Here is a 12,614-nt window from a genome sequence, read left to right as displayed (position 1 = left end):
ACAAATATCAAAAGCAGTACTCAATGCCCTATTTTAGATGTCATAATTACTTTTGAAGCGAACATTAAAGTGACTTTAAAAGTAGATTTTTATTCCTTTTTATTTTAACAGTAAACATGTAGTATTAATCTAACAGCTTTGGGGAACTTTGCTTATAATTATTCAACAATAAATATTTATTTGCCAACTGCAAAAATTCTTTAGATCTAAAATGCTTTTAAAGAATAAAGTTAAGCCATAAAACAAAAATGAACAAGTAGACTCTTGAGGAATTTCTTTTATAAAACTTATGGGCATTTTTGAAAAGTACTCTGAATCATTCAAATTAAATTGCGGCCATGAACGATATGCTTATAATAGAAATGCAGTTGAGTTTTTGACTAGTCTAAAGATCGTATTATCCCCGGCTACGTCTCTTTTTTCTCCTGGCGGTTGGCCACAGTGGCGTCGAACTCTGGAAACAGGATGCCAATCTCGCGGAGGGCAGATGCTTCGCTATCCGATCCGTGGCAGGCATTACGGGTATCGGATAGCCCGTACAACGCTCGGATGCAGTTGGGATCGCTGTATACGGCACGGAACACCTTGGTGGGACCTAGCAGACCACGCCACTTTTGGATGCAGGCCTCCGACTGCAGGATCAGCGCATAACAGGGTCCGCTGGGGAGACATATAGTTATTTTTATTGGTTTCAGTAAATTTATATTTAGTAATAGTAATCGGTTAAGACAATATTTTTAGATCGCGTTAATGACATGTTCGTCCATGTTTGAGGATTATTTAAAAGTCCTTTTTAATATTTTAATGACCATGGATCAGTCAGAAATAATGTCTTTATATTTTTAAGTAAAATAGTATCGGCAACAAAAAGAGAATTTTATGTGATCTTATTTTTAATTTTAAACTAGGTCAGAAGACACATTTTGGATTATAGATTACCAGCAGATGAATTGTATCCACTCCATCTGCTGGAAAATTAGAATATCAAACATGAAGAAAGGGTATGCAATCTATAGAAAATTCAAAGCAATATTTCCGAACAGACGTTCGTGCTCTTTATTCACTGTTCCCTTTTATGATTAAAAGGCTAAAAAATCGAACGACTCTAAGGGATATTTATTTTAAAATTGATTTGCAGAATAACGGCTGTTAGACAGTCAAGGAAACCGACTATAGCGTATCCTCTTGAGTTTTATGTGGTTCACCTATTGTTCTGGAACACCTTCCGATTATGGGAGTTATGCCTACCTGTTCATGAAGCTAGTGAGTCGGTTGTAGAAGAATTTGCCCTGGTGCTCCGCGTAGAATCGCTCCGACAGTTCTTTCGTAATGCAAACCTCCTTTTGGTCCAAAACGGTGAAATTCTGGGAGATCAGGGCCCGGAGCTGCTGCATCGCATAGGTGTTGCGCAGCACATGGGGCTTTATCAGAGCCAGGGTTATTTCCATTTATTTATTTTCCCAAATTCCTCTAAAAAAAAGTAAACAAATTAGCTAACCAAAAGTCGCCGGTTGCAGTTTTGATACATCGATAGGCGACGTATCGATATACGAAACTTAAACTTAACAGCTTGGCTCCACTGTAATATAAATTGTATTTACCAAGAAGAATTAAAATGTACAGCTATAGAGTATTCTTTGCCATGGACATTTTTGGGCGTTGTTGTTAAAATGGCTAAACACTTATTTAGAACATTTATGTATTCCACAAGCTTAAAAATTGCATTTGCTAGGACTTCAAAAGTAGTGTGATCTTGCGATAGTACATTTCCACCACATACCAATAGCTGTGTGCTGCGTGGGGTCACACTGGCCGCGACAATCAGCTGTTCGCATTACACAAGCAACCGCTTTTATAAGATTTACCTTCGTTTCACCGGATTTATTTGAATTAAAACAACATCATGCCTTTCATGAAGGGCCGCGAGCCCATCCGGCGCACCCTGAACTATCTGAATGCGGGAAAGCTGGTGCTCAAGGACAAGGTGCGCATCTTCAGCGTCAACTACAACACATACGGCGATCATCACGCGGGAGCAAGGTAAGTTTTGATCTGGCGAATACATGGAATCTACGATGATAACTCCGCTCCCCACAGGGACTTCGTGTTCTGGAACATCCCGCAGATCCAGTTCAAGAACCCCGAGGTGCAGGTGCTCACCCTGAAGAACATGACGCCCTCGCCCTTCGTAAGGTGCTATTTCGACGACGGACGGGACATGCTCATCGACGTGGACGGCCGGAATCGGGACGATATCATCGAGCACCTGGTTCAGGTGGTGGGCAAGACCCGGTAAGCACTTAAGATCCCGTCCTTATTTTCTTGAGAAAGTATACAACACTCTGCTAGTTTATCAAAAACTTATATTGGCCGGGATAAAATCTAGAGATATTTTCAAATTACCAAAATAAACTAAGGTTTTTATTGTCTAAAGAATAGGTAAGACGGAATCTTTCACTAGAATTAGCTAGAAACTATCATTTCTTCCCTAAAAAAGCGAAGAGTTGATAGATTTTGCGAACACATGGGTTTTAGTCCCATACTTTCGAATTGTGTTATTTTCTTAAATAGCTTCGAGTAGCATAGAAAGTTTTCCCAGTTTTTAAATAACTTTTATTAGACAGGATAAAATGTAAAGGTAATTTGAATGTGTAAGACAAATGTTTTACTAATATTTGCTTTTTTTTGTGGGTTTCAGTCTTAAAAATTCGATTTAAGTTATTTCTTAAACTAATTTCTGAATCCTCTTTTAAGAACTTTTGCAATATTAACCAGCACATGGACTAACACTTCAAAGGCTTAATATATTTTTAATTTTTATTTTTATTCTCATAAAAAACGATGTGTTTCGACAAATTATGTCATTTGAATCTGAGTATTTTATGGTTTGGGCGTGAATAATTAGCTGAGGTTACTATGGCAGTTTAAAGATTTATTAAATGTGTTTCAATTTTTTTACACGGAAATCTATTGTATGTAATTGAATAATGTCCTATTATTGTCTATTGAATTTTCTCTGATTCAAGCAAGACTATAGCTCTATTGATTAGTTTGCTTAGTTATAAGAGGCTCCTTTTGTCCTTCATTCCTTTTGTCCATAAATGTATGTGTATTACAATAATTTTGCATTCCTATCTTCTAGGGAGCAACTGGATGCGGAGGCGCGTCTAAGGGAGAGCAAGGACAACCCGGCCAACTTCGGCTACGGATGCGGCAGGCACTGCATCTGCGAGATCCCCGGCCAGGTTCCGTGTCCCGGAACGGTTAAGCTGCCCGATCACATGCGCGGCAAGGTCATATTCGCACCCAAGTAGAATTTCCGCCTTATATGTTTCTTTTTTAATAAATTAATTGTAAATTACACCTGCAAGGCTCGTCTGCTGAGGTAGCTGCCTAAGTACTAAAGTTTTTACAGACTACGGGGTGAGACGGTGGCTCAGTCAGAGACCTTAGCGCCGCTTGGGACGCTGCTGTCGATGATATGGTGCCGAGGACTTGCCGTAGCGCTGCGATCCGTCCCGGTCCTTGTTGAACTGATAGCGCTGTATGAAAGGCACGTTGGCCTCCCCTCTGCCCGCTGTGTTTAGCTCGAGATTGTCGTCCGTCTGCCGCTCCAAGACTTTCAGCTTGGCCTCGATGGCGCGAATGGCCTCAGTTTTGCTGATCTTCTCCTCGCGCTTGCCGGTTCCCAAGGCGGGTATCTCCAGCCGCGGCTTCGGTTTCTGCAGGTCGTCCTGCAAGTGGAGATGGAATTAGCATAATCAGTATTTAAAGAAGAGTTAATTTAAGCCTAATTTATTCATTTGACTAATTTGTAAGTGAATTGTGTCGGTAAGTGGTTTATGCGAAACATACGGACGGATGAATTAGTAGAAAGGCGTTTTCTATACATTAATTGTATCCTTATAATTTTTTACATAATTTCTTCAGATGGTTTAATTCTGAAGTAACGAGCAGTTCTTTGGGCTTTTAATAGTTAAATTCTCAGTCTATGATGGAGTCCATTAAATTTTGCAAAGTTTTCTAGTGACATTTTTAATACAAAGAAAATTATCAATCAAATATGTTAGAAAGTTTTTCTATTGGCTATTGAAAATAAACAAACGAATAAAAATCCTTTGAGTTGCTTACATATTTGATGTTTTTGGCCAGACGCACAGCTATTGAGCGATTTCCCACGCTGGTTCCGTCCAGTTTTAGCAGCGCATTGGTGGCTCCTTCGTTCTAAAAAGGATTGCATTTGGTTAACATATTAAACTTCGGACTTAAGATGGTTGAAAACGGCTAAGCTCCTGACATATTAATGAACTCTTGAAAACGTACAGCTAAATTTGCAAAAAACCATCCATCAAGCAAATTAGTCTCAAACGTTTTTCATCAGGTAATTTACAAATGTTTGGAGAATTTGGTCTTTGAGCAATTGTTCTTCTATTTTGTGTATAACAGCGAGTTGCTAAGCTAAAGCTGGTCTAAATATGTTGTAGAATATGTTACTTATTATACTTAGTTACTTGCGAAGTAATACAAAAATAGTATTTTAGGTAAATGCCCCTTTCACGAACTAAGTACTCTTGAGTTTAAGATAGGAATAAATCTAGCTACAAATATGTGTAAGAAATTATTTTCTATCGAGTAGAGAAAACAGATGATAACTAGCACTAGTAACCATAAGTAACCCAAAATTTGAATCTAGAAATATACAGAAATTAGTCTTCATAAACTAATCCTTGAAGAAAGAGAGTACCAATAAGTACAGAAAACTGAGATGAGAATTAGTGCTAAGAGGTCTTGTTTAGGAAAATTTGGTATTAAGGTTGGTACATCAAAGAAAATAACTGGGTATCATTATACAATCTAGGACTATGCAAAACCAGTTCTCAATTAATACTCTTTTAAGGAATAGAGTAGAAATGAGTACAGAAAACTGAAATGGAAACTCGTGTCGAAAAGCCTTATATACCCAAAAATGTTACTTGGGGAGGTACTTAAGCTAAATTGTTGGGAACACGTGGAAATGATTCCGCACTGCTCTTGATCCTGCAGCCGCCGCATGGTTTTCAACCAGCCAAAGTGCACCGTACTCACCTGCGCGAAGGTGACGAAGGCATAGCCCCGGGATTGGCCAACCATGGGGCCGCCCTTGTGGAAGAGCATGTCGAACTTCTCGATGGCACCGCATTTTTGCATCAGTTTGAGGAGTTGAAACCGATTGGGGAAATGCAAGGGGAACTATTAGCACGACCGATTTGCACGGCATTTTTCTATCCACAACTTACTCGGTGATGCGCGAGTCCAGGTTGCCCACCCAAATGCGCCGCGTCTCCTCGGAGTTCCCGCTGCCGCCGCCTGAACCACTGGATCCGGCCTGCAAGGACATTACACACTATAGAGGATCTGGAGCAAGGTATTACGCGGATTTACGCACAGCATTTGCCATTTTGTTTGCCAAAATAAACACAAAACCACAGTGTGTTGGATTCGGGTCAGCCGAGGTGAACTGCGGCCAGCTGTTCGGCAACCCACCACGAACAGTGCTGACACTGCAGCTCAGAGAGTGGTGAGAATATCGGCAAAATATTTAAAAATTATCAAATATTTAATGAAGGGATATAGTTAAATACAAAATTAAGACAAACCAAGTAGTTTTGATAAAAAAGCATTTGAGCTGATTTTTCCGGATTTTTGCCAAAATAATTTTCATACGGCATATCATCATAATTTTTTTCAAAAAATAAAATTTTTTAGCTGTGAATGCCACATTATTGGAAATTTTATAACAAATTTAATGAGGTATGACTTTCCATTATGCGACCATTCTTTTCCGTGGTTTTTATCAAAAAACCGAAAAATCGATCTGATTTTTCCGGATTTTGGGCAAAATAAATTTCATAAGGACTATCATAATGATTTTTCAAAAAAAAACAAAAATATTTTAGTTGTGAATGCCACTTTATTGGAAATTTTATTCAACGAGGTATGCCTTTCCATTATGAGACCAATATTTTTCGTGGTTTTTATCAAAAAAACGAGAAATTTCTTAAGGATTTTGGCCAAAAAAATTTTCATAAGGTTTAACCGCATGTTTCTTTTTTTTGAAATCAAATTTTTTAGCTGTGAATTTTGTAACGAATTCATCTAGGTATGACATTCCAACATAAGACCATTATTCCCAGGATTTTGATAAAAAAAAAAACCGAAAAAAATCAAGCTAATTTGTTAACAATTTTCATGTTTTAATTTTCAAGCTGTCAATGCCACTATATATTTATGTTGCTTTTGTCGATTTAGGGCTTGTTATCCCTATAAATTTTTAAATCCAATGCTCACTTCTTAAAGGATGCCATTCACAGAGGACAAGCATGGCAAAAGGTTTCCAAGCGTCCTAAACCGGAATGACAAGTCCACAAAACCCCTTGAAATATTCACCAGCCGGGTCAGGATGCAAATAACTTGATGGGGACCCATGTAGACACTGCTAATGCGCATTGTATGCGATAAGTTCCAGAGCTGCCCCTCCTCCCCAAGTCCTTTTAGCCGTCTTCTTCCACTGCCCCAAGGACAACTTCCGAGGACTTCATTTCTGGACACTGCCTCGTTGCGACTGCACAAACGCAAGCTATTTTTATGCTAAGTTTGGTATGAAATGTGCAAGAATCTGGTCCACATATGGCTTGAGTAGTCATGCATTTAAAAATCTTTAAAACGAAAATATGTTTTTAAAAACATGTAATAAAACAAACAAAAGTAACTACAAAGAATAATTGCTTATTTGTAGTTACAATTAAAAAAAAGTTTTAAGCTAGTCTACTAAACAAAAAGTATTTTAAAGGGTCCTGTTCAATCCATACCATGTTTCGAAAATATATGTTTTTAAAACCATTTATTTGGTATCTTTATAACACGTTTTAAATATTTTAAAGGGTCTTCACCATAATTAGGTGAAAGGTGGCGGTCAAGTATACATTGTACATATATTATTATATTACTGCTAAAATGTTTTTGAAGACTTTAAGTCTATCTTTAAAAGTATTCTTAACCATGGTTTCATACATGTTAGTTTTTGGACGGGTCCCATCACTGTGTTGCTGTTTTCCCTTCAGCACAAAGTGCCATCCTCCAGCTGAAGCCAATAAACAAGGATCCCGAGATGGGAGAGAAGAAGGGGTCCTGGCGACGAGGTCCTGGAAATACAGATGCAAAGTTCTTCCAGTGTCCTTTTGAGTTAGGTAGCCATGATGAAAAACTGGCGCTTGATCTTTGTCCTGCATCGCTGCTGCTTCTCCGCCATTTGTTTAAATAATTCACCGAGACGCCGGGCTCCACCATGCATATCGAGTTTGTCCAGCTCGGACGCACTCGCATGCATATGAAAGGAGTTTGGAGCTGTAGGCAGACACTGACCAAAAAACTATACAGTCCCGTAACTTGCATTGCTCTATAAATCTTTGAACTCCCAAAAGTAAAAAAAAAATCAAAAAAAAACAATTTTGGATCCTTTTAAGACTGCACATAAAAATTATTAAAATGTAGGAAATATATAGGTAATTCATTGGTCTTCTTTAATATTCGTGAAACGAGAATACGTTGTCTGAAATGGCAATAAAAAAATTATTATTATAAAAACTAACTAAAGGTCAAACAATTGAAACGAAAGTTTTAGGCTAATTTTCTGTGACTGCTAGCATCTTTTCTTGTTTAAACTACTTCCAAACATTTTGTGCAGATTTTTCACGAATTATTTTCAGAGTAAAAATGCAATTCCCAGCTTGGTAGGGATTAATCGAGCTTGAAGACCACAGTGTATCTCAGAAATGCATTTTAGTATGCATGCTGCAATTTCCATAAGGCATCCTGCTCCTGCCACAATTTCTGCGCTTATTCGTATGCCAATTTTTTATGGCGGAGAACTCGGAGCAACATGTTGGTCATTTTCTGCATACGTAATTCATCCAGCAAATCGCTTGATGGCGCCAAAATGGCAATTTAGTGGGTGCAGGTCATACGAATTACCCTGGCGAATTTGAAGCTTTAAGTCGCCAACTTAAGCCACAAATCTGAAAGTTTTAGAATGCAGTCAAATTGCAAGCAAAAACTTTGGTTCGAGACTTTAAGTTAAAATAATGAGCGTTTATATCCAGTCACAGAATACTACTATATTTATTTGCCCGAGAATACTACAATATTTATTTTTCTAACATTTTTGTTTATTTTTCTTGATGATATATAGTGGTAAAAATATGTCTATAGATGCCAATATGTTTGAAGTTAGCTTGAATGATACATAAAAGAGTTTCTATGAATTAGTGGGATCGCTGCTCAAATGACTATCATACTTTTTATTCATCTTCCAAAAATTTCAAATTCATTTGCTTGTACATTTTTTTTGTATGTGTTTGTTTTATTTTATTTATTTCATAAGCCTTTTTCAGCCACGAAGTGAAAGTGGTAGGGCAAAAAAAAAAGTGGTTCCAATTATGGATTTCATAATTTCCTTCCAGGGAAATTCTCTACGAAATGAATTTCCGTTGAGGGCAGACTTTGCCGGCTCCTGCTGCTTTATTTTGTTTTCGTTGCTACTCCATACATATGTCCCCACTTATCCACTGCCACGCCCTCCCCCGTTTCAGCCCCTTTCCGCCCCTTTTCAAGCCACTCCCCCACTGTCCTTTAACCATTTTGCCTTGCGTTCACCGCGCCGGCGGCAAATTGCAAAATGGACACCATTTTTTGGTTCTCCTTTTTTTAACATAGTTTTCTCTTTTTAGTTCATAAATATAACTACTTTTATAAATGCATTCACACAAGAATACACTGAACAAATTCAAATAAAATAATGATTAACAAATTTTATATATTGTTTTTAATTGTTCATATTACATTTATAGATTAAAAAGTTTACTGTAACTAAAACTATAAAATGCGCGACTTTATTTTATTATCTTTAGTATTTCATGTAAAATTGAAAGAGTTCATATAAGAAACCAATACAAAACATAGTGAATAAGAAGTTAACAGACCAAAAACTATATATTTAATAGTATTTCTTTCCGTGTTTATAGTTTAGATATGCTGATATGGAGGGGCCGCCAAAGAGGGGGCGTGGCAGGGGGCGTTGAGTGGGGGTGACACGCATGCAAAACTTTGTATAGGAAGCAAACCAGTTCAAGTGCTTGGAAAAGTAAAGTCGTCTGGTGACTTAAGTTGTTATAAAAATGCAAATTTTTTACAGCTTTTGCCATTTCCTAGAGCAACGTCACGAAGAAAAGGTGCGGGGAGGAGTGGGCGGGGAAGGTCGGGCAGGATATGTGTATGCCAGCATGAATATGGGACGATAACTACACGAAATGGTTGTAATGATTTTGTCATGAGTTCTGTTGTATGGCATAAACTAGGCTGGACATCCCGAGCAGGAAGGGGGCGGGGGAGGTGGAGGAGGAGGAGGAAGCGGAGGAGGAGCCCAGGAATGTCCAGCTTATTCCTGGTGCCAGTGGCCAGGAGCAGGACTGCGGCTGACATTCGAATCCTGAAGGCTGTGCTGGCAAAGGTACTATTTCACTGGGGTTAATCAAGGGTACAAGCCACAGACAAAAGGTGCTCAGATCCCAGAACACAGAAGAAAATGCCATGCTGATTATTCCTGCAACATATAAAATTAAGTATTTATATAAAAAACACATTGTAGACATGTACCAAAGTATGATAGAAATAAAAAAAATAATAAACTAGTGATACTAAATTTAAAAGTGACTGTGATAAAAATCTCATTCAAACAAATTCCAACTTATTATTACTCTGCAAAGGAATATAGAATTATAACACCAAATATGATGGTATAAAAGTCTTAGTTACTGTTTAATTTTTTGGTTTTCTATTGTTTTTCCATAGATATAGTTTTTTATATATTTGTTATTGCATTACAAAAATAAGTCTCAGAATTATTTAAATACTATAAATACTATTTACCTTGAGCGGTTTTTCATTGTTTTTCCATAGTTATAGTTTTTTATATATTTGTTATTGTACCACAAAAATAAGTCTTAGAATTATTTAAATATAATAAATATTATTTACCGATAAATACGCTACATAAAATGTGAATTGTTATTACCATAAAAACATTTTAAACATTACTCCCACACTATAAACAAATAAGTAATTATTAGTAATCCCGACAAGTTTGATGTTTTGTACCAAATTTTGGAAGATCTGGCAATACGGAGTCTGAAAAAAAAGAGCCTAAAACAGTAAGAAGCTTTAAAAATACAAATAAATAAATTAAAGAAAAAACAGATTGTTAAAAGGTACCTAATTGGATTTCTTCCATCACTGTCCACCGGCTTCTTGACCACCCAAAGAAGACAGAGATTCTCAGGGAGACCTCAAAATTATGGTCACGTCTTTGGCCGAAGTCTGCTCCTGGCATTCAGCACTCGATGGTCCCGAATATATTATAATATATTTGTATTTGCACACAGAAGACTTCCTGCGGAGACACCATGAATATGCTCATTGATTTGGCGTGTGGCTACTTAATGCAGTTTCTTGTAATATTTGGCTAACCGCAGTTTTTATAACGTTTGCTGCAAATTACAAGTGTCAACCGCAATGCAATTAATTGTATTAAGCAAGGTGCAATTGTCTAACTCACTGGATCTTTGCGGGAACCTGACAAAATACATTATACTTAGAAAATAAAGAACATAGTTTTTATTTTAAATATAAATATATGCTTAAATGAACAATTGAAACTGTAGAAGGTACTTTTAACAAGAAAATGGGCAAAGTTAATTAATATTAGACAATAGAACTATAAACTTTTAGAGGTATGACCAAATTTATGGGCTCTTGAAGTACATTTTTGGGCCGAAATTGTTATGTTCCATAAGAGAAACTAGAGCTTACTACCACGAGCATACTATTTGTGTGCCTCCGAAGGAATAAGAAGAATGGGTGGGCGAACGGGCAAGGTCCTGCGAGTGTCCTGGCCAGGCTGATGTACGAGAGCATTATGCGATAAATGTGCATTTTTGTGAGTTTTTCAAATTATGTATGCGCATCGGTGTGTATCTATCTTGCCCTGCTCCTCCATCCTCCTTCGTCCTTCGTCCTGTGTACGGTTCATTTGTGCAGGGCTTGTGCAATTTATGACAGCGTCTAGGATCAGGACATGGAAATATGAAGGCAATAAAATGCCTCAGTTGAAAACTTTAAAGCGTGAATGGTTACAAGGGCTGCAGGACGAAGGAAGTGCCCTATCCTCATCGTTAGCATCCTGGAGAGGTGTTGTAATGTCCATCGAGAATGCCAAGGTGCTGGCTTTCTAAAGATGTCCTGGAAATTGGTTAACAGCAATTAAATGAGAAAACGAAGGACACGAGTTACAGACGACCATTTGAGAAACGTTAGAATAATAATATTGTTTAACGATTATTTATGCAATTTAAATATCAACTACTAGCTGCTAGAAAGAGATAAATATTCATTTTAATGATCATGGATAACTCACATTTATTTCTGTTTTACATTTTTGGTTGCGCCTTTTTTAATTAAATATGTCAACAGATATTAGCATGTAGCATACATTTTTTATTTAATAATGATTGTCATGTCTATCCGTCAATTGGATTTTAATTCATTTTATAAATATTATCATTAATTTAAGAATAAAACTTGTTTTGTCATTACTCTACTATTCATATTTTAAATTAATATCAATTGAATCACAATGAATGATTTTAAGGGAAAATAATCAATGCCATTTTTTTATTTAAAAAACACGTGCCTAGGCTTTAATTAGAAGTTCATCTTGTGGTGCTGTGTTGTAAAATAAATTAAATTAATTAAAAAACTTAAAATCCTTTACTAACTTTATGAATTTCCAGAAAAGGAAAGCAAATTAAAGTAGCTGATTCCATCTGAAGCACACCAAAATCGTTTCCAGAAATCTGGCCTTCCAATGTTAGCAATCAAATATTTGTTACAAACTTTAAGCATTGCAATAATTGTGTAATTAGTTTCAAACAAGCATATAAATTTGGTTGAATGTCTGGCGAGGACAATAGAATGATGATGCGTGGGTCGGGGAAGTGGACTTCTTGTCCTTATCGCAAGCATCCTGGATAGGTGTTATAATGCCGGGCGGGAATGCCAAGGTGCCAACTGTCTCCAGATGTCATGCAAATTAGTTAAGCCGAGATGCCGACAGATTTTGATTTTAATTAAAACTTATTCGAGGAATGCCATCAGCAAGTGCAACAGGGATCTTTAACAATAATAAGGCATGACGAGTGCTGCATAAATTTGTTCCGCACATAATGCACTGCCTTCTGTGTGTGTGTGTGTGTGTGTGTGTATCTGTGTAACTGTGAGTATCTGTGTGAGTCTGTGTATCTGCATCTGTGTGGTGGACTGGGGATTTATGCCATAGGTATACACGAAAACTAACGGTTACAAAACCATATAACAAATTACATTCTGCCGACGTTGGCTTCGCCGTCGAAATAAGTGCGAGGAAGACGGGCTGATGGGGTGCGAGTGAGAGGGGAGAGCGTGCGAGCGAGAGGGCCGCTTTGATTATGTGAACCCTGGCGAAATGACTTCTGCCCGCTCATCTC

General features: G+C 37.4%; 3 protein-coding genes across 4 annotated transcripts; 1 reads left to right on the top strand and 2 right to left on the bottom strand.

Annotated features, from left to right (window-relative positions):
- Nucleotides 1-64: 64 nt before the first annotated feature.
- LOC108048361 (nucleoside diphosphate kinase 6) lies at nt 65-1,515 on the bottom strand. Its single transcript, XM_044461208.1, has 2 exons — nt 1,249-1,515; nt 65-660 (listed from the first exon to the last, which is right to left on the bottom strand). Exons 1-2 carry the CDS (start codon nt 1,446-1,448, stop codon nt 408-410), a joined length of 453 nt encoding a protein of 150 aa, XP_044317143.1. The 5' UTR covers nt 1,449-1,515; the 3' UTR covers nt 65-407.
- Nucleotides 1,516-1,804: 289 nt separating this feature from the next.
- LOC108048364 (probable 28S ribosomal protein S25, mitochondrial) lies at nt 1,805-3,363 on the top strand. The gene is made up of 3 exons (XM_017128947.2): nt 1,805-2,040; nt 2,098-2,292; nt 3,143-3,363. The coding sequence occupies exons 1-3, from the start codon at nt 1,904-1,906 to the stop codon at nt 3,312-3,314; spliced, it is 504 nt and encodes a 167-aa protein (XP_016984436.1). The 5' UTR covers nt 1,805-1,903; the 3' UTR covers nt 3,315-3,363.
- LOC108048363 (probable RNA-binding protein 18) lies at nt 3,325-5,510 on the bottom strand. Of its 2 annotated transcripts, XM_017128945.1 has the most exons (5): nt 5,426-5,510; nt 5,277-5,365; nt 5,086-5,206; nt 4,132-4,224; nt 3,325-3,734 (listed from the first exon to the last, which is right to left on the bottom strand). In XM_017128945.1, exons 1-5 carry the CDS (start codon nt 5,435-5,437, stop codon nt 3,450-3,452), a joined length of 600 nt encoding a protein of 199 aa, XP_016984434.1. In that variant the 5' UTR covers nt 5,438-5,510; the 3' UTR covers nt 3,325-3,449. The 2 variants fall into 2 exon arrangements, with proteins under 2 accessions (XP_016984434.1, XP_016984435.1); XM_017128946.1 differs by lacking the exon at nt 5,426-5,510 and having other exon boundaries at nt 5,086-5,160.
- Nucleotides 5,511-12,614: the final 7,104 nt, after the last annotated feature.

This window comes from Drosophila rhopaloa, unplaced genomic scaffold (genome assembly GCF_018152115.1).
Source record: "Drosophila rhopaloa isolate 14029-0021.01 unplaced genomic scaffold, ASM1815211v1 contig_3, whole genome shotgun sequence".
Lineage (NCBI taxonomy): Eukaryota > Metazoa > Arthropoda > Insecta > Diptera > Drosophilidae > Drosophila > Drosophila rhopaloa.
This window is presented reverse-complemented; position numbering and strand designations above follow the sequence as displayed.